We start from the raw sequence: 26,496 nt of genomic DNA on the forward strand, positions 1-26,496 counted from the left end.
CTAATGGTAGCTAAAACATTCTGATTTGCCCCTGTATGTTTAAATAGTGAGGAAAAATATTTCCTGTATTTTACCCAAGTGAATTCATGCCAGAATATTAATCTTCTACCATTTCCCCGTTTCCTTCCCTTCAAGTCAGTCACTAGAAATACACTACTCTAATAATTTGCACACCATTCAAAAACTGTTATATTTATTAGTGCCCATATGTGTCATGAACAGCTCTCCACTGTCCAAACAGGGAGACCCAGAGTGATGGGAGATCTGATGCTTCAGGCTTTTGGTTTCATTAAAATCATCACAGACCATTTGGATCATACATATGATATTTTTGTGAATTTAATGATGAGGTCTCACGAGGAAAGGCTTTTCTATTTATGTTTATGGTTTTATAAGGCTAAAAATAGCACAGAACACACACTTTTTCCAGTCACATGCATTCTGCATTGCACTCTTGTGCTCTCTAAATTCTTCCATTCAGGAGCATAAGGTCCATTTTCCAGGTTCTTGAGAAGCTGCTGCATCTTTGAATTCTTTTTGTAGCTATGTCTTTTAACTTGCTGAGTGAACCTGCCATGGCCAGAATTTGCTGTCCTATTGCTGCAGATTTTAACTCTAGCAGATTCTGATTGAGTAAATCTCAAAACCAGGCACTTTCCCATGTTTTGATCTCTAGTTGTCAGGTCATCCAGAAGTTGAGGATCTTGCTGAAATTCTAAAAATAATTCATCTGTTCAGGCATTTCTGCAATTTGTCAGTCCTTATATTTCACATGCCCTGCTTCTGTGAGTCTGAATGCACAGTGTGGTCAGTCCTTGCTTTGTATGGTTGTATTTGTATCCAGACCCACAGGCACAGTAGGCTTAGTTCCTACATCCTTCTAAGGAGTGATGTCAGCCAACATATTTTTGTTTAGCCTGTATTCCCAGGGAAGCTGCTTGCAAATTGTTTAGGATTTTCATATCCAGAGTCTCCTCTAGTCATTCCTGAGGAGCTGACTGGTATAGTGTGGAAGGTGACCTGCCATGGAACTTTACTTTATAAAGTGGTGTGTAAAAGCCTAAGGACATAGCTACTCTGTGTTTTTAACACAAGAGAACTTTATTTCATCAATTGGTATCCAGACTCAAGTGGTGACCATTTTTGAAAAACCTAAAATGAGATTAAGGATCACTCCCTTTTATATATACATTTATGTTAGTTCCAATAGTCTTTAGTTGGTGGGGTTTAGTTAGGGGGTTTATTCTTTTATGTTTATTTCTTCTTTGTATGATCCTCTAATTATTAAAGTTGCTAATTGGCTGATTTGGCCAGCAGGTGGCTTACTACACTGTGATGTCAGCATGTGCACTCACGTCCTGAGAAGGGTCTACAGTTATGTTTATTAGGATTTCTGATGTTCAGTGGTGTTATTCCATGAGAGCAAATGTGACATTTGTACTCTGAACGTGATCTTTTTTGTGGTATCAATCAAGTGTAAATGTATTCATACTAGTGGGACTTTTTCAGGCCTATGAAATGTTGGAAAATTGAAAACAAATATAATGTACCTAAAGATTTTGCATGGTTTAAATATTTGAACTTTTTTCTTAAGAGCTTAAGAGTTTTACCAAAGGACAGTTAAATCCTGCTTCTTCCATTTCTTTCACTCTTTATTAAAGAAGCATAGAATAAAATCAATACAATGGCAATTCTTCAAACATCAATACCAAATGCCAGTCACCAATGAGCTGTAAAAGTTAATTTTAATAAGGTTAATGCAGTGCTAGTGTAGTAATTTAAGGTACAAAAGCTCTATGGCCTGTTCTAAAATATGTATTCATTACTTCCATTTCTTTGGACTTTACTTCTATAGCAACATATTATACCTCTAGCAAAATAGCAAACAAAATGGCCTAAAATAGTTGACTTAGACATAGATTTGAATAAAAAGGTAATGTAATACTGTTAAGAATGTGGAGTATTCAACAAGGTGTACTTTTTTTCTTTTTAAAATTGTTAGTAATTATAAAATTATTGTTAAAATAGGAAATACAACCACTTAAACCTTGAAGTGAGACCACTTTATTAATGTCACTGAAGTGCAGATATCATTGATCAAGGTTCTGTCACCATAAAAATCAGTCACATATTTTGCTGATATTCTCAATAGAACATATTCCTTAAAATTTTTGAAAAACACAGAGTAGGCAATGGACTCTTGTTCTTTATCCATTATCCTTTCTGATTTGTTTTCTTACATTTTTCCATCTTTATTTGGGACTATTAAATTCCCTACACTTATTCCCATAACAAACATCTATTAAAGAGTCAGCAGTTAAAGTTGAAGACATCAATACACATTACTGTAAGCATATATCTTTTTTTTAATGGCCACAGATCTTTTCAATTTGTATTTGAGCAGCCAGGCAGCTATCGTGGCATGCATGGTTACCAGAACAGGCTTTCCACAAAGCAGGACCAGAATCTCTTGAGAGAATGCCAGAAAGACAAGAGTTCATGTCTTCCCTAGTGTTCACTATAGCTGAAGTACATTCAAAATGTCCTGAATTTGCTTTGTATTATATTACTTCTCTACTCATTTTGTGTCCTGGTATTTCCTGCTGCTGCAGTCCTTTGAAGCATTTTTTTCCCTCTCAGATATATGCATATCTTTTCCCATTTTCAAGACATGTCCTGTTTCATCTTAAGTAGAATTCAGATATTAAAATAGCAATAACTTACAAGTCTCTATATCCACTGACATTGCAAGTGTTACATAGATTTGAATATCGATGCTATAGCTACCAGTTTATCAGTTGGTTTAGAGCCCAGAGACTAGCATTTCAGTGGGACAACGTAAGTCATCACGATCTTGTGATGGTTTTTTGCTGAAATCAATTTCTGCAGTTTTGTTGCTGTATCTTTAGAGAACTATTTTTTCTTTTAATTGCCTTATGACAGATTCTAGTACTATATGTGTGTTGTGCTGTTCATTACAAAGTGCTAAACACAAAGGGGCAGGTTCCTTGGTCTGTCAAGACCACTTCACATTCAACGTGACAATTTCCAGAGTGAATCTAGAGCAGTTGATAGTGCACAGTAGAAAATACTCATGTTGTGCATGAAACTGTCATTGATTATTAGGATTTCTGATGTTCAGTGGTGTTGTTCCATGTGAGCAAGTATGGCATTCGTACTCTGAATGTGGTCTTTTTTGTCATCAACTTCACCTGCTAGTATGTTCTTTTTCTCCTTCCCCCTATTCGCCTTTCCAGCACAAATAGCGTCATTCTTTAAGTGAACCAGGAGAACGCAACAAGCATATACCAAAATGGAAGTACAAGGCAATGCTGTCCATAAGCACAAATTAAATCCAAATCCATTGTTTTTCTTTTATATTAGGGTCAAGTTATCAAAAATTTGCTTCCTAGGAAAAACCAAGCACCTTAAGAATCTCCAAAATGTGTGTATTTGAGTTTACCAGCCTCTGCAAAATTAGTTCATCTTCTCTAGGTTATGGTTCTATAAATTGTAATCCCAGAAACATCAAACAGAGATAACTCAAGATCAATGCAAGTCATCTGTTTTCATGTTTGATTCTTGTAGTAACTTCATGCTTTCACAGACATTCAAGCTATTGGCAACTGTATAAGAAGATAAAACATCTGGAAGTTAAAAGTAAACAAATTAAACCTAGGAATGAGGCATACATTTTCTAACAGTGAAATAAGCTAGTTATTTATCATTTTACCAAGCAATTCTGTGAATTTACTATTATTTGTGTTTTTAAGTCAGGGACAGATGCAATAACAAAAGATTTTCTCCAAGCCAGAAATCCGACAGCTTAATATAGGTAGAGATGATAAGATTAGGGTGCATTTTATACAAGTGGGGAGGCTAGATTATGACAAGTTTTGAACTTCAGATATGTGAATCAACCCAAGTTTCGTCAGAGAATATTTTGGCAGAATGCCATTAGAGATGAGAAGAAGATTTCAGCTTTCATCATGCCAACAAATAGCAGAGTTCATGTTTAACAGCACCATAAATCCTTGAGAACAGACACCTGAAATGATGGAAATAGAAAGAAACAGAGGGAAAATCTCTTTTATTTCTGTCTCGATAGTTGTTCAGTCACAAAATGAGTTCAGTGTCACTGCATTCTCATACTCTTTTAAAGGTAACTATTAGTGTTAGTTCCTAAATATCATTGAGAATGTAACAATGTGTAGAGCTATTTTCTGCAGTGAATAAACGATACTGTAAGTGCTATATCTATTTTTGTTCTTTTTAGTCTAGTGGTAAATAGAGCGTTAAGTAGTTCTGAGCTCAAAAAACATATTGTCTTGGACAGAATAGTGGGCTGACTATTGGAAGACTTGTGTTCCCACATCAGAGACCTTCTCTTCCTGGGGCTGTACATGGTGTCCATCTGTACCTCAGTTTCCCATTTTAAATAAAAAATAATATTTCTCTATCTCACATGACTGGTGCAAGACTGCAGTTCATTGAACATAGCAAGCTTGGGCCTGTAAAAGGCTGCATTAGGTATACCCTTGCTGGTGGCCCTTTGAAAGAGGCAAAGTGTCTCTCCTAGGCACAGCAGCTGCTGGAGATGCAGAGAGACGCTTTCAGCATGTCCTGCATTTAGTTTCCAACATTCCTGCACAGACTTTAAGTCCATAGTCACATCACAGTATAACAGCAGCAAATTTCTGCTTGTGATGGTGTACAAGCACACTTCACATGCTCCTTGGAAGATACAGGGGTCTAAGAGAGCGGGCCCAATGCCTCTGCAGGTAGCCAGAGGTAGAATTTGTCTTTTTCCCTTTTCCCATTATATGTGTGATAGTTCCTCTCATATTTATAGCTTCAGTTTTGTCTGTCTTAAATTATTTAAAATATTAAAATATTATTACATTCAGAGACTCCATTTTTACAAATGAACTGAGAGTCTAATTTTCTAAGACTGGAGGTTAAAAAATTTGTACAATTTATCATTTATATTAGCTTTTAGAAACAATGGCCGCTGTGATATAGTCCTTTTAATATTATTCAGCAAATGTAGTGGTGTTGTTAATGTTCTAGAGTTGAAATAGATCTTGGAAAAAGTTCTATCACCTTCAGGATTGTCTAGTTTTTGCTGAAGAAACATAGAATTGTCCTGTTTTGATCACCAATGAGGAAGATGGAAAGCATCTGTGTTAAATACTCATAGGTCTGTCACAGCGTTATCAGTCTCAGGTATTCTGGAAAGGTCTAGTCCTTAGTTCTTGCTGCTCAGTCATCTTTATATGCTTAGTTTGTTTCAGGGACTATTGAACTTCCTATTGATAAGGCCAAAAATGATCATTGCTATTGCATTTGCTATCAAAGCTGTTAATAACATAAAAAATGAAATATTTTATTTAACTTAAAATACTCCAGTGACATTTGTGAGGTGTACAACTTCTTGGCAACTCTTCTAATTTAAAACATTATCTGTTTGAGGAAAACATATGTTAGAAATTTTTAATTCAGTGATAGGAAAGACACTAATGAAATATGCATGTATGAATTTTGTATTGCATAAGTTTCCTCTTTCTTGAAATATGATTAAAAGCCAAACATCTGGATTATGTTTAAAAAGCTTGAATTTCCAGTTTTCAGAGAGATTCAATCTATTTTGACACTGTACACTTAGCCTTAACATTTTCAGCATGCTGTTAACATTACTTGATATTGTTAAAAAAAAAGTTCAGGTTTAAACAAAGTTGGACTTCTATTGCTAAAAATGCTATCTGAAATAGCTTTTTTCTGCAGCATTCACACAGCCATACTTTAGGCTGTGTCAGCAGTTCTGTTATATATTTGCTCTTGAGAGCAGTTTGTATTTGATCATAAAAATAACATTCCAAATTGAGAATATTTTTTCTTTTGTATAAAAGAACTATGTTTTTTCTTAGAATAATATTAGAAATGAAATACTGAGTTCTTAACAACTTATAAAATTCTTCTAAAATGAGATTATTTCGTTGTAAATACTGATAAGGTTGGGGGTGTAGGGTGCCAAATTTCTCCTTTTGTTTTAGTAACATTAATGTGTACTGGCAAAGAGAATCACTGTTATTTGCTGTGTCTCTTGAAAGTTTCAGAGTATGGCTGTCTGCAGATGAGCATAAGCAGTTAACTATGACTTACCTTTTAATGTGTTTCACAATAGTTTTGATGTCGCTGTAATGGTATTGCTGGAAGAGGACTTGCAGCATGTGCCAGTGTTTTAGATAGTGGAGATCTTTTAGCACTTCCCATGGACCTGGTGCATGTCCCAGCTTTGACATAACACAAGGGACATTGTAAGGAAAAAATCAAATAGCACATTGTAAAAGCTATAGCTTTCACTGTATTTAATACAGTACAGGATGTACATTTAAAATAAAAATAACATTTTTCATTACAACTATAGGGCAAATTGAGAAATCTGCTGTCAGCACCCTTTCCAATCATCACTTGGATGGGCAGTCAAACAGGTGTAAGTTCTGTTGTGCAGGAAAAAGTTCAATTACTTTAAAAATCACATTGGTACTCTAGATAATACAGATAGTGGAAACTGAGATCCACATGTTCTGAGGCTGGAGACTGAACAAGCCAGATGCAGAATTTTTCTGACCTTGACTTGGGGTCGCTCACCAGCCTGTGAGGGCTGTAGTGCTGTTGTCACAGGCCATGGATGACTTTCTTTTCTCACAGTTGACAAGGTCTAGTTATTTGCATTACTAAAGCCACTGTGCCTGAAGCAGTGTGTGTACTGATCTTTGTGGAATTAGCTGTGCCTTGGTGGAGACTGAGTTCTGCCTCTGTTGATCTGAGGAGCTTCAATTTCCATTTGGATGTTTTTCCAGCAGGAATCCTCTTCTCCCATGAAAAAATATAGCAAATAGGTAAGAAGATGAGGATCCAGAGATATTCTACCCCAAACACATCCCAGTGGTGTTGCTGGAAGAGTGAATAATTTATTGGTAGATTTTCAGTCAAGCTTCTCCCATGGAAGGATATTACTGATCACCATTAGCAATCTAGCAGGGTAACAATGGAATAAGGACTCCAGAAGAGCCAGTCTGTGAAAGATAAATGCATAAGAACATCCACTTCAAAACAGAATGATGCATGTAACGTACAGCCTGACAATAGTAGGTGCATTTGGAATTAAATCTTTGTCTAGAGGAGTTCCAATTTTGTGTTTCATGCATACTGCAACAGCAGGCAGAGCTTAGCAGAAGAGAGGATAACAGGTTATAAATGATTTTCTTTGAATATCTCAAAAAAATCTCCATAATCTTACAATGTTGTATTTTAGTTTGTAAAAATGTAAATGTAAAAGTGCATCAGTATGAGATTTCAAGAATATCCAGGCAAGGATGGAGCTGCAACTACACCTTTTTTGTTTCCAGGCCAATCTTTTTCTCCAACTTCAATTGCATTTTCTGCTCAATGATGGACTGACTGTAGTAATACACCAGTGTTTTGGAATCTCCCTTACTCTGTGGGGATTTTTTTCCCTCAAAAAACTATACCTGAGCATTAACACAACAGTATAGTAGCTATTAATTTCTAAAGAGCACCATTTAAGAAAATTGATATTAATTATCCGGGCAACTACATACATGTAAATTTAGCTAAATCGATGTCTAATATGTTAAGCATGTCTGTTGGTTCCATCTGTATTTGTCTATACCAGAAGTCCCACCTCTGGTGCAAGATATAAAAACAAACTCAAAACCAACAGCATTGTTGCAATCAGTTCAAGACCAGTCTCAGAAATTCCTTCATAAAGCAGCCAAAGATCCCAGCAAAACACATAGTTTTACAAGATTGATGGGTTGTTAAACATTAAGTGTACCAACTCTGTGGCTTTACCTGAAGTGCACCATAACCTGTGCAGTGGCACCATGTTCTAACATACCTGCCAGGCTTTGCCTGTAATTGTAGGTGGGTGGCCAGCTCGGATTTAGTGCGCTCTTATGCACCTGGTGCTGGATTACCCTTGCCATATGAATTGAAAAGACTGTATTTTGGCTATGTGTTCTCAGAATTTAATTATGTTTAAAAACTGGTTAATAGTATAGTAAATAACTGGTATGGCTACAAAATTGCATTCTGAAGGTAATGGGATTGAATTTCAATGCAAGTTGACACTCAATTACAATTTCCATATATCTAGTGAGTAAGCCAGTTCTAGGCTGCTATATTAAGGTGGATGTCTTCCTGCTTAACTGAACACTGTGCAAGACAGGCCAAATGCATAATAAAGCCAAATCAAGGCTTAATACACCCACTCAGATTTTTATTGTTTGTATAAAGTAGTAAGCTTGCAGAACAAACTTAGGGATGTGGTTTTTAAAAAATTAAATAATCAATATTTGAGAAAAATTCTGCTATATTTAGAGTAACAAGGCTTAAAAAAAAAAAAAAGAAAGGAAAAAACCCAAAACAACCAAGCCTTTTAAACTTCTTACTGAATTACTGCCATCAGCCAGTAGATCCATGGGGCTTGTTCGGCTAAAAGCCACAACAGACTTTGTAATGCAATGATGTAATCTTGGCTTTGTGTCATTTATATTCAACCTAAAAAAACAATTTTCCTGAATAGACAAGCTGACAACAATATTGTTCGGTGTTGGTTTTTATTTGGATTGTTTCCAAATGATTCATATGCCTCCACAGCAACACCCCATGCCTGCTTGAGTTTTTACTCTGAATTCCGAAGTTTCCCCTTTTTCCTCGCATTTTATTTTGCTTTTAAAGTCCCAGTTATGTTTGTGAAACTAACCAGCTCGGCCACAAAATTAGGATGTATCTTGCAGAGTGCATTCATTTTACTTTTTGCATATTTTTCCCGAGGTCATGTCAAGGTTAGTTTGAATTCCATCCTACATTAAGACTTCTTTCACAGCTATTTAGCTCTGCAGCCTGCGCCCCGCTGGGGTCTGCCCCTTGGGCACGTCAAAGCTTCAGACCTGACAAATCACACACAGATGAAGCTGTACAGTTTTTTAAACAGTTTCATCACTAACGTGGGGTTTTTTTGGGGTTGGATTTTTTTTTTCCTTTACACTACAATTCTCCCATCCTCCGCCCCCCCCCCCCCCACCTCCTCTCCAGCGGAGTTAATTCTCTGAATTGCAATATCCTGAAGACTGATTTCCATATGGAAAATTCTCTTGCTCAGGCGAGTTGTAAAATAGAAATGGCGTTGTATAGTATGTGCCACTCACAGATCCCCAGAAACTGAAAGCACTGCAGATCCTCTTTAATAACAAACTATAGCTCCTTGTCTAGTATCTCTAATCATATTGTCAATGCCGATTTGCACAGAAGAGCCTAACACTATAAAGGCTGATAAATACTCAAAAATTGTCATCCATACTGTGAACCTGTTAGTTATCCAGGAGAGCTGTTAGTAGTTCACAGGAATAAACTTCTGTCATTCTTGGGATTACTCAGATGAGTAAATGTTCATCGGTGTCAAGAAATGACGTTGTGCTTCAGCAGCAATCCTTGGGGGACTTAGGAAATTTTAAGTGGGTGTATGTGTGTGTATATATATAATTAGCTTCACAGCTATCTGCAGGGCTTTCACCACCTACGTTCATGCACAGACAGACCCACACACTCTCCATGTATATGTCGCTGCATAAAAATGATTTGAAATGTATAATGCAGTTTGCAGGTTAAAATAGAATTTCTAAAATTCTTAACTGTAGACTGCTATCTGTTTTTTAGCATTTTGTGAAACTAATGGTGCAACACCATTTCCTGTTTAATTGATGAAGTTAAAATGCCTGGCTGCTAATGAGTGTATTAGCAAACAATATACCCTTAACAAGCTTAAGCAGCTCAGGATTTTAAAAAGCAGCTTACTGTCCTCCTCATTTTTATAAGACAAAATGTACTGCCTTCCACAAATTGCTTGATCGACTGATGAAGTACTATAATTATAGTTGTATTGCAGTTTTGACAAAGCCACAATAACAGATTGTAGTTTAGTCCCCACTCTAGGCACACAACTCTTTGCATTACAAAACCCAGTTTTACTGGTCTAATTCTTTGAGAGAACAAAAGGCACCTGGAGATGTTAACTATATACTAAAAGAAAACTTGGAATCTTGGAAATAATAATATTGAAGCATGACTTTTCTTCTCACAGTTAGTTCATTGGGAATGGTATCTAATGAAGACTTGTCTAAAGGCTTGCTTGTTTGGAACTAATTAAAGACAGATATCCTAAATAGAAAAAGGATCATGGGAATTACATTAGGTGTCTGGAGACTTGTTATTCTTTTGGTACTCTGAGTAGATTGTGGAAGTTGTTAGGGATTCAAGAAATAAGGCAAGCTAATAAAAAGTTCTATTTTTCTGGTTATTGGCCAACTATTGTATTTTTGTTTGCAATAAGATTTGTGCCAACAGGCTAGGGGCTTGAATAAAACATTTAAACATTTGTGCATTAACACATTATGGTGAAAAGAGAGTCTTATGCTTTCACTCGGTGCATTTCAGCCTTCAATTAATGTGAAAGCACTACAATGCCTATGCAACTTCTCTTGCCTAGTGGTGCACCATTTATCATTGCAGTTTTACATTGACCTTGACACCCACTTCATTAGAATAAAGATTGTCTACCATTTAGGTTACATTGTTCCTCTGCACAGAGACCCCATGCAAATTTCTGTTCAGATAGAAGAGCTGTGAGCCTGTCAGAGGTCATCTGCATTAAATGATTGCAGCTATTTTCCAACTGCTTCTTTTCATTCTACTCAATTCAGGCTAGGAGGATCAATCAAGCCCTCTGCCTGAAACAGTGGGACTGCTGGGAATATAACTGTTTTTGGTAGTAGTGGATATGCCCTAAACAGTATTAAATATTTAATATAAATTCATTAAAGGGCACACAAAGTCTTCAAAAAGATATTACATATATAGTAAAATTTAAAGTGTTGGGATCAGTTTTCTTAAAAAAAAAAGGCAGAACAATGAATACCAACTGCATAATTTTTTAATGTAGGCAAAATTCAGTTCATGAAGTTGCTTAATATTTCTTTCAATGTGTTTATTTCTCAAGCTGCCACAGAAGGAAATGCATAGCAGACGTGTAATCTGCATTTGTTAGTTTCTGAAACATAAAAACCTCAGGTGTCTGTAGGGGTTTAACATGAAAGTGCTAAGATTTGTTTTGTCTTATAGGCGTGCACCCATATGCACATGCACTCTCACACAAATACATATTGTGCTGTTGTGCTTATTTGTAGGGGGAAAAGGCAAATGGAAATAAGTTAGCACTCTCCTTCTTGAGTTTTCTGAGTGATATAATTGGAATTAAATTATTAATGGGAGATACTTAAAAAAGATTGTTTTATGATCTTCTATTACAGAATTTGCAATTCATTTTAATATTTGTAGTTTGATTTATATCAAAGATAATGCAATCTATGTCCAATTAACAATACATAGCCAATGTAATATGATTTCCAGATCATGCAAATGGAATAAACTAGAAGAGAAAAAACTGATTCTTAACCTCAGATGTAATTTGCTGTGTGAGTTCTGGCAATTTTAAATGACATTGCACTTTTTAATTTTTCCAAAGGCTCAGCAGCAAATTTATCCCAATCAAGAAAGCCTATTATTAATTTACAAGGACAATTGTAGGAGTCTTTATAATTTCTCTGTGCAATTATTTGCCATAAATTGCTAATGCAGAAATACATGAAGTTTGAAAGAAACAGAAACTGCTTTTCATCTAGACAGATCACACTGCCCAGATCTTGAATGTTGTCCAGAGGTTCCAGTGCTATTGACAACATAAGAAATATAACTAAGCTTCTGGACAGTGTCTAAAATGTTTCACACTGACAGTACCAAAAAGGTAGAAGCATTAAGAGCTATTGTGAAGGGTAGGCTGGCCTCTAGCAGATTCCTTCACTTTGCTTGTATACAGCTGAGCTTTGGACCCTGGACTTTAGAATAAAAAGACTCTTTGTTCACCACTGAATGGCATTAGGCATGGGCTTCCTAAGGGGCCACCATGAAGCCTAGCATGAAGAGTGCAAACATTATCCAGAAAGCAAAGTGAGAATGTGTGTGAAGAGATGATGGACAAATATTGCTATGTATGCATATATATATATATGTATGTGTGTGTGTGTGTATGTCTATATATATGTATTTATTTATGTTATGTATTTGGTGAATTTGCTTGCAGAATATTGTTTACTCAATTTTTTGCATTCAGGATATTTTACAAATTTGAGCCATTGCTGACTGTGCATGCACGTGCAGACACTGAGGGTATATGTCTGTATTTATTGGTATCTGCCACAGTCAAAACGCCCCAAAAGGCAAATCTTTAAAATGCAGAATTTCAATGCAGGTAAAACTAAGGTTGCAAGTCACTCAGTTATGATCTCAGTTGTATATCCTACAGTGCCATGTGACTGAAGATACTTTGTTAGCATGCGAATGATGGAATGCAGAACATCTACAAATAGCACACCCTTATTTCAGTAATGGAGAAAGTTCATTGGCTTAATTCTTCTGTACTTCGTAGCCATAGCTCCACTGTGTGTTCAGTATGTCTGGTCTCTTTTCACTATAACCAACAGAAGCACCATACAAAAGTCTTACAATGGATGTCTTAATCTCTCTGTGTGCTTTTAGAGCATTATTTTGAATTCCATCATGCAGGCTTTTTTTTTTTTCTTTTCTCTTCTGAAGTTTTATTACAACAACAGAATTCCCAGGGAGCTTTAGGGGCAAGGTTCGCATAATATTGCCCTAAAGTTTTGCTCAAGGGGTGGAATCTGCTGATCTCCTGATCATCTTTTTGTGGTGTTTCCCTTTCTGAAAGATGCAGTGCGCAGTCTTACAGAGTTGTTAACTGTGTACAGATTTTTTTATTGTTTACCAGACAGTGCACATCTACGAACCTTTCATGATGATTTCTTTCTCTGACCTCTCAGTGACTAGGCATCTTGTTCCTTAACACCGAGGGAGGCTAAAAAATGCTTGAGTTGCTCAATGTGTGCCTTCTATACCAGTTTCAAAATGGCTTATTCTTCTGGTTTCCATGGTGACAATTAACACTGTTACAAGGCATTGTTCCAGTCTCCATTTGGACAGAATTTTCGGGTGTGATTTTTCACACAAAAAATGTTTTATATAATTTTTTAAAGAAAATAAAAAAGAAAAAAAGACACAGTTTAGCATAAAGTGTTGAAAAATGTGTCTCAATCAGCCTGCCTTTATTTCTTAGAATGTTTTTATCAGGGGAAATAAGGTTTTAACTTGCTTTGTTTTGGAATTCAACTTCTTTTGGTTTAAATATTTTTGCCAAACTTCTTCATGGATAAATGGTACTGCATTTATTTTAACTCCTTTCTTTGTGCTTCAAGAAGTATTGATCGTATTGAGAGAGAAGGAATAAAAGGCCAAATTCTTTAACTTACATAACAATGTTTTAGATTTATTTAGTGTCCTCGGGCACACAAAACCAAGCACACAAGCACGCCACTAATCATGCTGTAAATATTTTGCAGGTTTTACAGTATTTTTTTGTTTGGGTTTTTTTTCCCAGTTTATATGACAGGTGTTGTGGGAAATTAAATATTACCCATTTATTTATTATTGTGGTTGTTGCAAGAAAACTGTGACCTTAACTTACTTAATCTCATTTTCGACTATTAAACAGTAATCTATATCATAAGATCCACAGACTGTCACAATAGAGCAGTCTTTGCTCACTTGAAGCTGAGGAAAGAATGAATCTGAAGATTAAATTATCTTCTCACCACAGGATTAAGTAGTCCTACCAGACTAGGGTTGTGCAGCACTGATAGAGCTGGTAGCTAATTTTTCCATGCAACTACTCAGAGTGTAGGTGTTTAATGGATTAAAAAAATAGCATTAGCAATAGCATCTCATGCTATCAGTTCTCAAACCGTACCTCCTTTACATTAAGCTCTTCCCTTAACCTAAAATATGCACTGCATATTAAATATCCAGGAGTGAAACAATACTGACTCTCAGTCATATACCAATACATCTGATAATCAACTGAAATCTCTCATCTTTTGCTGTTACAGTATAATACCTTTTCTGTCAATCAGCAATTTTGTCATGCTTGTTTATACAGTAGGTTACACAGTGACAAAGCACGTACATAAAACCTAGCTTATTTAGTTTTTAATATAATAACCTTTTATAACATCTGTCACAGTGTTTGGATTATGCAGCACTGAATTATTTTATCTAGTCCAAAATTAAATGAAATATCTTCCGTTTCTAAGTTAACAAGAGCATTGAAACATGCAGTGTGTTTTATTTCACCATCAGTCCTGCACTGCCCAGGAACATCCCCAGCCCAGGCAGCAGCCAGTGCCAGCCTGGAGCAGGTGATGAGCAGTAACTGGCTGTGCCTGCACCAGTGACACACAGCTAGAGGACTCCCTCAGTCTATTAATTCACTTGACAAAAGAAAGGGAGTCGGGCGTACTGGGTTTCAGTGCCTAGCAAATTGGACTCTGGATTCCCTTTGATATTACATGTACTTATGGAAATAATTATGCAAATCCTTTTCGGCTATATCATCTTTAAATAGAAATCAGATTACATAAAGAAGATTGTAATCTCCTCCAGCAGCCATTCTAGCCGAGAAGGCAATAAAACAGGACCAGGAATCATACTTGTTGAACACATGAGTCAAATAAAATGGTGCTGCCTCTTGGGGTCCAGCCCTAGTGCCCAGCCTGGTGTAGGCGCTGCCCACAATTGTACACATCTCAAACCTCAGCCACAGCACAGCGAGTGTCAAAAGGCAAGTTCTTCATAAACAATTCCTTGGGTTTTACCATGCATATTCATGCAATTTTGGATACGCAGACACCTGATCAGTGTTCATTAATAATGAGAAATGGTTTAAATCACCTCATTTAAAACATTTGCTCTATGATCCACAAATGACTAATATTTGCTGAAGTTTACATAATACAAATGATGTGCATGTGTTGTGTAAATGAGAGATTAAAATATGAAACTAACAATATGCAAACATATGCATGGAAATGCTGAGAACCTGTTAGCTGAAACAGTGATTTCACACCTTTATTATTTTCTTTAAGCTGTCTGCAATTGTATTTTTGCTTTGTTTTCCTACAGAGCATGCTCTTGGATCTGGCAAAGGCACCCATGTTTGAAACATTCCTAATTTTCGTTTAATTTTTATATTTATCCCAGTTATTAACATTTTCAGTATGAGCTGCAATAGCAGTTTTCTTGACTGAATTTGAAGCAAAGAAAGCTTAATGTTTAGGAAGCAATTTTCTAATAGCTTTGCATAATTTATGTAAGTCTTGTAAACACCTTTGCAAGTATATATACTGAACTCTCTTCTTTCAGTAAAAGGCACATTTTTGGCCATATCAGAAGTTTCATTTCAGTAAGTCTTTTCACACTTAATTAGCTTAACTATATGGAGGATATGTATATGTGGATGCCTGTGTGTTAATTTTTTTTTTTAAATTTACTGTACCAACTATGAAAACATAATTAACCACTATAGTAACCATTATACGTAATAGTTAAGTCAGGTTTCCAGAGAATACAATTTTAAGAAAAATATTTATTTTCTAGTTTGTCTGTATATTAGAGCACATTTTTATAGACTATGTAAATAATATAGACCTAAATGTTTAGAAAGTCCTATGAAAGAATATCTGAAAGAAGCTTCTAGTTTTATACCTGTTTTCTCTGTTCTTTTTTTTTTGTTTGTTTTTTAACAATAAATAACAGTGCACAAATAGAAGGTATTTTCAACTTGAAGAAACTATTGGACTGTATTAACATTGTGGCTGTTCTCATTTGTTGGCCAGTTCACTGTTCCTGTTGGTTGATGCAATAAAAATCAAGTAACAGCTATTGTGTTGTAGGGGAACTATTTCTAATTGTTTTTCGAAGGTCAAGCTCTCACATTTTCTGACCCATGTGTGACACAGAAACCACAATGGGAGAGAGAATAAATAAACTCTAGAGGAAACATAAGTATGAAATTATTTCCTTGGGGTTTTTAGTTTCATTTTGGTTTGTTTTACATTAAGAACCTCAGTGTTACTTGCTGAAGTAGCATGTTTTAAAAATAAGATACCACTAACCTGAATGAGACAGAGGCAGATCAAGCTTCAGATGGGAGAGTGTTAGTGGATATTAGTGTACAAGTGAATATTGTGAGAGAGTGAATATTACTATGTGTAATCAATTGCTAACCACCTGTACAGATGTGCCACCCAGAACTCTATGTGCTTGGTAACCAAATCTCTTTTGATATGTTATGAGAAGATTGTATGCTTAAAAAAATAAGATGAGAAAATGTCAGATGGAGCATGATCATAACTGGGCACATACAATTAAAATTTTTTTTTTTATGGAAAAAAAATCTCTACAGCAGCTAATACTATGCATTTCTTTTCATTTTAGAGATACAATGTAGAAATGTCAATCAGGCACCCAAAAAAGATGGAACTGCTTAGTAAGGTTGAAGCTCTGAAGAAAAGTGGTGTTTTACTACCAAACGATCTCCTTGAAAAAGTGGATTCAATTAATGAAAAATGGGAACTGCTTGGGGTATTTGCATTTTTATTACTGTTTGTGGGTTTTGTGTACATTTTTGTGTGTTGAAGTACACTGTCTGTCTGATTTCTAATTTGGAGCACAAATATCTCTCTCTTTCAATCCACCACGTATATTTCAAACAAGCTACTCATTCTATTATAAAAACTCCATAGCCTTTTCCTTTTCTGTTGATTTTTTTTATTCCATGCTTGTCTCCTGTCTGACTTTAATAATTTTAGTTCTTTAATACATAAAAAATGTAAGTAAAATATGCCATGTATTATGGGTATGCACCAAGTCAACTATAATGCAGTATATCTGATATACACTGACTGTCATGCTTGAGTGAATGTTAATAGAATTTATTCTGAAGGTACATGTTAGAGACATCTACTGTTTAACTATTTACTATACCTTTAAGATGAAAAGTGGGGTTGTCACTGCATATTTCAGGTCACACTGATGGCTCAAAAACAAATACACAGATTCAGTACAAATCTGCATACCTGAAGCTGAGAATACAGACAGGATATGTTTCATGCTGCTGTATTCATCTCACTTTTGACAAAAGCCCAAAAAGTTTCATGTAATTCATTTCACGCTATGATGGGCTGGGTCTCAGCCAAAGAGTGAGATACAAGAATCTGGCAAAAAGAATATAGGGATTCTGTTACCCAGAGACCGGTGATGGCACTGTGCAGGAGACACTATTGTCCCATTGTTGTAAAACAGCTGAGAGAGAGAGGTCAAACTATATATTTTTCCATCCACTCCTCTCCTTAATTGCCTTCACTTCAAATCAAGGGTAAGATAAATTTATAAATTGCTTTAAATGATTAATTATAGATGTGTGATATTAGCAATACAGTTACATTGCATAATTTTGCATGCTATTATCCTAGTTTAAAAAATATTTCTAATACATTATTAGTAAGATATACATGCAGCCTCCCAACAGCATTTTAAATACTGACTTAAGTCACTTTAGGTGATGTGGTAATGCAATAGCCATTTAAGGGTGGGGGTTTTTAGTTAAGCAGAGTTGCTTCTAATCAGTTGATTCTCTAAATGTGCAAATTGTCAGAAAATGTTAAAATTTGCCTTATGAGCAGTGAGCTTATTACTTTAAATTTTAATCTGCAGCATCACTGTAAGCATTTTGAACTTTTTTGATTTTTAATAAATGTACTGATTTAGAAAGGACTTACTAACCCAATCTTTTGCATCTGATCATGACAACTTTTTTTAAAAAATAATTTTAGATGTAAGCCTTACATTTATGAATTTCAGTGTATTTAATCAGCTTAGTGGCACTGATTAAAGCTGGTAGGATATCAAACTATGAAATAAGATCATAATTCTTAAAATCTAGGAAAACTGTCTTAAAAATTTTGAAGCCCTTTGCTTCTCAGTATGTTAAAATCAAAATATACCTCCATATTAAGTTTTGCCATTAATTTCAGCATTTACAGAAAAATAATATTACAGTGTTTCTGGTAAATGCAGTTTCATGAATAATAAGCAGAGTTTGATGGAGTTTTGTTTAATTTAATAAAAACCTCTGCAGAAACTAACAGCACTAGACATACTGTTTTAATTGGCATGATTACATTTTAATTGGCATGAAAAAAATTAAAGACAAGGATTTTAACTTCTAACAATGGCAAAATAGAGGGATATGGTTTTTAATATTACTTTCATCTAAGGTGAACACTGTGGAATGGAAATACATTAGAATGAAATGTCAGTGGTGCGTACAGTTTAATCTGTGAAATTTTGTCCCCTGTGCTGAATATTACTCTGTCTCAATTGCATATTAAACAACCCTATCAAGGCAGGCATTGGCATCTGCTGTGCTGACACAAATTGTGAATTAAATGAAATTGATGTCCTCTGTCGTATATTTATGAAGACGGACCATTCTCTGAAGTATTCTGTTTATGAAGAATTTATGATTGCAAACTGTTCCAGAACAAAAAAGTGGCAATAAATTCTTTTTTGTGACCCTACCCTCCAAGGGCATTGATTTCACCTCCTGCTGCTACTTTTGTTGCAACATAAAAACAATAGCTAGTGCTGGATTCCACTGAGGGTCTTCAAATTATCAATATTTGCACCATGAAAATAGAAGGGTGTTGCCAAGAAAGCATGTTTTCAGTTATGATCTCCTAAAGATGTGATTTACAGAATGCCACATAGCAGATTAATATCTGTTGCTCTAATTTTATTTGTGTTTTAAAGCGTATTTTTGGAAGCTAATTTTATTGTTATAAATTATATTCCAGTAACTTTTATAGCATGCACTTCCAACAGACAGACATACTGGGTCACCTAAAACTGTATCTTCATGTTACAACAATTAACCACCACTAATTATCAGTTTAAAAGGTTATTGGATGTGAGTGTCAGTGTATATTCAATATTCTACAATCAGTAACACAGATCTAGTGCTTATAATAAGTGTCAGCCTGACAGCCTCTTATAGGTCAGATAAAACACTGCTTGGCATATGAGAAGCAGGCAACAGCACATCTCTCTTCTGATGTTAAAGGATTGCCTTTCAAAATACTGAAAAGGAAGATAAGTTTCTATCCCTGGCCTCTTCAGAATATTCATTAAGCACCCAGCGTCCACTATCAAAATGTTATTCAGTGATTCTGTTATTAGAAGTATTACTTTGAGAAGCTGGAGTAAATTAGTTTCATTAGCAGTGGCAGACAAACGTTTCATCTGGTCCATTATCTCAAAGTGGATTCTTAACACGGAGAACTGATATTTGAATTTGGTTGCCTAAAAAATTGGCCTTATGTTCAGGAACAGTGAGGATTTTTGGTGTCTGAATGAGTTCAACCACTTAAAAACAAACCAGCTTTTGTGACCTAACTGTTACTCTATACAGCCTCAGGGCTACATGAATGAAAATTATAACCTAACTGTTCAGACCTCAAAAAATATCTCAGTGTTTCTCCAAAAATGTTAATGCTACCTTGGATAGGAGTCTGGTGAATTCAGTGATTTTCATATTTTCTGTTGCTGTCTAGAAACCAGTAACTGTTATACTGGTTATATACTGGTATATACTGGTCTTATACTCTTAGCCATAAGTGTCTGAAGTCACCAACCAATTCTGTAGACTAACTAGTTTACAAAGTTATGAAAAGTTTTGCTTCTTCTGTCCTTAATTATTCTTAGTAAACAGTAATTTATAATCCTTCTAGCAAAGTCAGTGACCCAGAGAACAGCATAAGTGAGAAACAAGGGTAGGAAAATTGAAATGTATTGAAACAAGGAAACAAAGAATGAAATTGAGTGATATTAGTCATAATTATCAAAAAACATCTCTAGTTATTTAAGAGATTCTTATTGTTGCACATTAACCTATATATGTTTTGGTACATAAGACTAATCTATGGTTTTTTTTTTTTTATCTGATGCATTAGAAAACCCTAGGAGAGAAGATCCAAGACACAATGGTAGGGCACAGTGGGTTAGGTCCACGTGACCTGCTCTCGCCTGAAAGCGGCAGCCTGGTAAGGCAGCTGGAGGTCAGGATCAAAGAGCTGAAAGGGTGGCTGAGAGATACAGAGCTTTTCATCTTCAATTCCTGTCTGAGACAAGAAAATGAAGGAACAATGAATGCTGAGAAACAACTGCAATATTTTAAGGTAATAAAAAACCTATCATAGCTTTCGTAGAGAAACTCTTCTTTATGGTGGGATAAAATATTTATCTTTAACATAACATAATGAAATGCATGTATATATTTAATGATATGTTTTCATTTTTATATATGTGTTCACTCATTTTTATTTTATTGAATCCTTACAATAATATTTATAATTATTTTTTGCAAAAGAGGTCTTTTGAGGGCTAATTGCACCACGATTGTAAAAGCAATAGTATTCTTTCCTTCTACCTGAATGTAAAATGTACAATCATCGAATGGCTTGGGTTGGAGGAGACCCTAAAGATGATCTATTTCCAACCCCAACCCCCCTGAAATGGGGAGGGGCAAAAAAAAAGCAGCTGAATTTTGTCTCAGAAAGCTTCACTCCAAACTTCACTCTCAGCATAAGGTAATTCAGGTCTTGTGTGATCATCAGTTTAATAACCTGTCTGCACATATGAGTCAAGAACAGCCTATCTGAGGCAACAATTACAGTGAGCTAAATTTAGCGTACATGAGAAAACATTCAAGATTGTGGTGACTAGATATGTGGAAAAAACATATAGACTGTGAGATTTGCATTAATCTAGGCCACATCCTAAGTCTAAGCCTGAAGATTAATAAAAAAAGAGGGAAAAGATTGTAGTCACAATGCTTTATTCAGATGATAAGCTCTTTCAACCAAAGGCCAGTGTTCAGCTTTGCAACTGACTTAGTGGAGGTTGCATGTTTTGTTCCATTCCCTGTAAGTATTGGTAGCATTCAGGAAAGAGGGCTAATTTAGCAAACACACCTGGCAGAACTGTGCAATTTTCTTCTCTTCATAGTTTCTAAATAAACCCTCACCCAAGTCATCATTACAGGTCACTTTACTCTGCAAGTGATCTTTGACCAAAGAATAAGAAAGGAATCACAAGTCATTGTTGAGCTTTAGAGGTAAAGAGGTTTTTTCTCTTCCACTAGTACACCAGGGTGTCTACGCCAACAGCAGTCTCAAGGGGATGGACAATTTCTTAAATATGCACCTCAAAGAGTATGCTGCCAACACTTCTAAATGTACTTTGTTTTGTACAAGCATTCAATAAAACATCAGCAGAAATATTATTTTCTTCCCATTTAGTCATTCCTTGACTCTTCATTTTTCAATAATGATGATTAGTGAGAAGGGTGTGCCATTGCAGATAAAGTCAGTGGTTTTCAGGTTCCTGAACTTGTCCATTTGAAAGCAATTTTGAGTTTTCTTGTGACATCAATACTATTTTTTAATTATTTGGAGTCTTCTGCTAATGGGGGAAAAAAAGTCATAGTGATTCTGTTTGATCTATCAGTAAACTTCAAAGCAAGTGATTAGGAAGGGCTGTTGATAGACCTGCAGAACTTCACAGCAACAGGTGCATATTTTACGTAGGAAATGCTGGACATTTTTATTCCTGTAGAAAATTATGGCATTTATTTAAGTGCAGAACTATGAATTTAAAAATCTAATTTCAGGAAAGCTTTATTTAAATTAATTTTTTTTAATATTTGTATACACACACACACATACACACAAACAGAGTAGTACTATGCCAATCTTACATATTTTGTGCATAAAACTCTCAAATTAAATCTTTTTATACATATATGATATGATATCATGCCAAAAGCTCCAGAGATGTTAAACAGCATAGTGTTATCCACCATGATGTAGCCAGAGTATTTCCTTACTTGGTTGATTATCTATTAATTACACAAATAATACATTAATTATTTTCAAAATGGTAGCCATTAGAGTATAAAAAATAATTACCTATCAAATATGGTGAGAGCACATAATTTTGTCATATATATTGAACCATCTTTGTCTCATTAAATCTGAAATTCACTATAAGTAAGTTTTCCATTCTTCACTGATCTCCTGGGGAAGTGTATGAAAGAGAAAATGGATATAATTAACAATACTGCAATGTATAATACATATATTTGAGAGAGAACATTTAGAACATTTTCAAAAACATTAGCTATGCCACTAGTAGAAAACCTGCTGGGGTTTAGTTTGACTTACTTTCCACTTAAGAGTTTAACCTTATTACTGCTTTCACTGTGGTAAGTGAATCATTGTTTCTTAATGGAAATTTACTGTGATGCACCATCCCAATACACACAGCCACTGTACACAGGGAAACATTTTTAATAAAATAAACTCAACAATGCCATTGATTTTCATTCCATAATGTTATGCTTTAAATTACAGTTATGCCTTAGGAAAAACTGTTATTCCATTTTTGAGGTGTTCTCCTTCCATTTTCCAATTGGAGGGTGAATTGAATGTGTAGCTCACGTGCAGTTGGGACCCAAGATGAGTGTGATGTGGTGGGAGGAGTAGTTGTTAAATTCACTAGTGGGAAACTATTTTGACTTCTTTTTCTTTTTTATAGAAAATCATGCCATACAAATTTGAGTGTTCTTTTTATTAAAGAAGTCACTACTGCATTATTTCCTTTTGGAATACTCCTGTGTAATAATAATACCTAGAATTTCTATAGTACTGTCCAGTCAAGGAGCTCTACATGCAGCACACACATTACTGAACTAAGCCCCACTAAACATTTAAGGTAGATATTATTATCATCACCTTTTTAGAAATGAGGGAAATAAAATACACGGATATTAAATGACTTTTCAATGTATTCACAGAAAGTCAAGTGTAGCATAGCTAAAGCTCTGTTCAAGAAGGGAGAAATAACGAACACAAGTTGCTGAGCTGTAAACGGGGAAGCCAGGGTGTCTGTTGCAACACAAAATGTAAACTAAGAAAATAAAAATTACTTCCAATTCTTGAGCTCATCATAGTAATAAATATATGTTTATTTTATTTACTCATGCTTTTTATTCCTCTTTAAGTCCTTTGAGTTCACATTTTCTAGCTTTCCACAGGAAATGATGTGGACAAGAACCAGAATCTTACCTTTTAAATGAAATCCAAAATTCTCAGGTAAACACATAGTTCTAGCCCCTGAAATACCAGATATAATGAGACTAATAATTGGCACAACCAATTTTCTAAAATAACAATATACAGCTATTTTGTAGGTCAGGAGAGATTTGGAGCTGTAAAGAATGAGAAGCAATAATAAAAAGAGTTTGCATTCTTTCATGAAAGTTTTTACCAAGTTTCATTTGAGTAAGGTCTAGCCAGAAATTTATGTGCCTGTTAGCTTGTCAGTAGAAGTGGTCTGCCATGTTTCTTTTATGTGTCTGGGACTTCAAAAAGCATGCTTTTTTCTCTGCAAAATTCCCTCAAAAAGCAGCAAGAGAGCCTAAATAATTGGTCATATATTTTTGTCACTTGCAATAAAACTTAAGACATTAAGTGTTTTGTACAGAGAATGATCAGCTTTCAAAAATTGTTTTGGGTTTGGCTCATGGACCAGCTACTTGAGAACAAGCTTAGACTTGTGAGTGCCTGTCTGTCTCAGAATCCCTTCTCAATCATGTACAACTGGGAAAGCCTCTAGTGTTTCCAGAAGCAAGATTTATAAAGGACCTTGTTCTCTTTCTCCTCCAAACTGAGATGGGGAACAAGATTTTTCCTCTTCAGAACAGAATTTTAGCAGACATTTTCTGCTAAATTGTGTTTGGCAAAAATAATGTTGCATTTCATGTCATTTCCTGATCTGGTTTTATTTGAAGCAATAAGCAACATGCTATATAGAGTCATACCTGTCTCTTAAATCTTTGTTTGTGTCTCTAACAAAAATAGTCTTGGTTTTCAGTAGTACTGAAAACTTGTGGTTTTCATTCACTTCAGTCAATATATCCATTAAAGAAATCAGACTACTTAATCATACAAAACATGTTGAAAATTTTTTCTCATTTGAAATTCTAAAAGTCAACGGTTTATTGAATTCCACAGCTAGTATTATTTGTTGCCATTTCTGCTTACCTTGTAAACAGTGTAAATTATGTGCTGGTTGTAACTATTTCTAATGACTAGACCCACTCAGAACTGTAAGTTTTCATCTTCCACTACATTTATGACCTGAGCATACCAGATGATGTAGTGTCATTTTAAAAAAAAAGTTTTTCTCAGCAACATCTCTTATTTTTCCAAAGCCTAAGACAACTGAACTTTCTGATTAAATAATATAGGTTGCATTGGTAATTAAGAGTCAATATGTCTTATGATACTTTTTATATTTACTGAAAAGTTTGTAGAAGAGTCAGCACTGTACATCATACAAAAAAAACCAGTTAAATGTACTTCAGCCAAATAAAACACAAGTGAGTTTGGAAGCATTTAAAATTATGGCCAAAATGAAGTAAAACTATTAATGTTGAATAAAGGTTTGGAGACTCAGAAATTAAAGAAAATGCTGGCTGTTCCTACTGGTGGCAGGGATTGCTTTCACCACTGCATTCTGGATCCTTTACAGTTTTTAGAATGATGTTTCTGGCAGAGCTGCAATCAAAGAATTAGAGAATTTCAATATGCATGTAACAAAAGTATGCAAAACAGCCTGCCACAGAAAGTCCAAAAGAAGTCAAGCTGGATTTAATCCTTTTCACACCTCTATGATGGGAAAAAAAATGTTATAATAAATTTCTCAAAAGGAGTGTGACTTCAGAGACCTAAAACTTTTCACAGATGAAAAATTCTTTACCCAAATTTTGTTTGGATTCAATTTTAGCAAACAGAAAGGCATACAGTACTAAATTGTACAGAACCAAGAAGGACTCCAGAGTTGCATGTAGCCTAATGCCTCTTACAAAGGTTTAAAGTGAATTCAGACTGAATTTCCATGACCCGCCATCCCAAAGTAGCACTTCTGTGGACCACTGAAATGGGAAGCCTCATCTTTATAGTAAAGCAGCTGTACATACATATTTTTTGGCCCTAATGTAATACATGGTTATATCTCTAATTTGATTTAATTTACTAAAATATCAATGCACAATGCTATGTATGTATGCAAATGCACGTAAACACAGAACACTTAGATATTTAATCTACCTCAGATTTTTATTTAATATACTAATTACTGAAAAAATTTCGCTATGTGTTTCAATAAGCTCTCCCTATTTAAGGTAACACTGATATGACATCGAATTCCCATTTAAGAATAAATGCTTTGCTGAGATAGCAGCTGTCATTCCATCATCTCATTTTGGCTTGAATCCTGAACTGTAAATTGTGAGGTTTTTTTACAATGTTACTTACTTTCTGATTAATCAAAACATCAAAATTAATCTTAAAGAATATGTAGTTGTCTAAACCTTTTTTTTCCCCCTCAATTGCTCCCTTTGCTGGGACAAATGAAGAGACAGAAGAGCCTCTCGACTAAGACTGGGGTGTGGGATGGAGGTTTCTCTAGTCATAGGAAGAGCTGAGCTCAGCAGAGCTCAGATACAGCACTCTACTGAATGCTTGGGTGGACAGAGAATGACCTAGTGGCTAATTTTAGGATAAAAATTCATATTTTACTTACTTCTTTGGTCTATTTTATGTACTGTCCCCTTATTTCTGATACACCAAGATGTTTGTCCCACAAACAGTAGAGGCATGTTAAAACAGGCTTGCTACAGGGCTGAGATCTTCTCTGAGTTTCTTTTCTAGTAATTGGAAGGGAGAAAAGTGCTTTTGGGATGCAATTAAACCATTCTGGTTTAGGCATCCAAAACCAAAAAACTGACAATTTAGGGTATGGAGAAGAGGTACTGTACCTCAGAATACCTGCTTCTAAATTACTGTCTCAGGCTCACATTTTCTATTAGTTCAGATGAATCCCACTCAAGAAATTATCAGGAGTATCATTACGACAGAAAGACTTGGGGATGAGACAATTGCAATTCCGCTTAGAATGATTTACTGATATCTGAGGTTCTTCTACAATAATTACAGGTTTATTTATTTTCCAGAAAGGTTAAGCCCAAATTTCTCTTCCAGTCCTCCTAGATGTGCAATAGGTGCTCATTTGAACCATCTTATTAATGGGAACTATTGAGGGGGTAGTTGAGCCCTTGTCCTTGTCTTTCTTACTATACTGTGAGGATCTATTTTTCATTCTTTTGTCGTGGGTAAGCTTGAGAGACTTGAGGTCTCACTTAATTTGAGCAACACAGAAGATGCTGGCCTGCAGTGGAAGCTGTTCCAAACTGGCCATTACCAAGTAAAGCTTGCAATTTCATAGTGACAAAGGGCTTACAGTTCCTTTCCCAAGACTTAC

At 35.3% G+C, this 26,496-nt stretch overlaps 1 protein-coding gene across 4 annotated transcripts in view; it reads left to right on the plus strand.

The window, feature by feature from the left end:
- AKAP6 (A-kinase anchoring protein 6) overlaps window positions 1-26,496 on the plus strand; it is a 256,359-nt gene that overhangs the window by 191,537 nt on the left and 38,326 nt on the right. For all 4 annotated transcript variants that reach the window (XM_058025610.1, XM_058025611.1, XM_058025613.1 and 1 more), the window contains exons 10-11: window positions 16,489-16,635; window positions 20,064-20,288. In XM_058025610.1, coding sequence (XP_057881593.1) covers window positions 16,489-16,635; window positions 20,064-20,288 — 372 coding nt within the window. The remainder of the gene's footprint in view (window positions 1-16,488; window positions 16,636-20,063; window positions 20,289-26,496) is intronic.

This window comes from Melospiza georgiana, chromosome 6 (genome assembly GCF_028018845.1).
Source record: "Melospiza georgiana isolate bMelGeo1 chromosome 6, bMelGeo1.pri, whole genome shotgun sequence".
NCBI classification, from domain to species: Eukaryota; Metazoa; Chordata; class Aves; order Passeriformes; family Passerellidae; genus Melospiza; species Melospiza georgiana.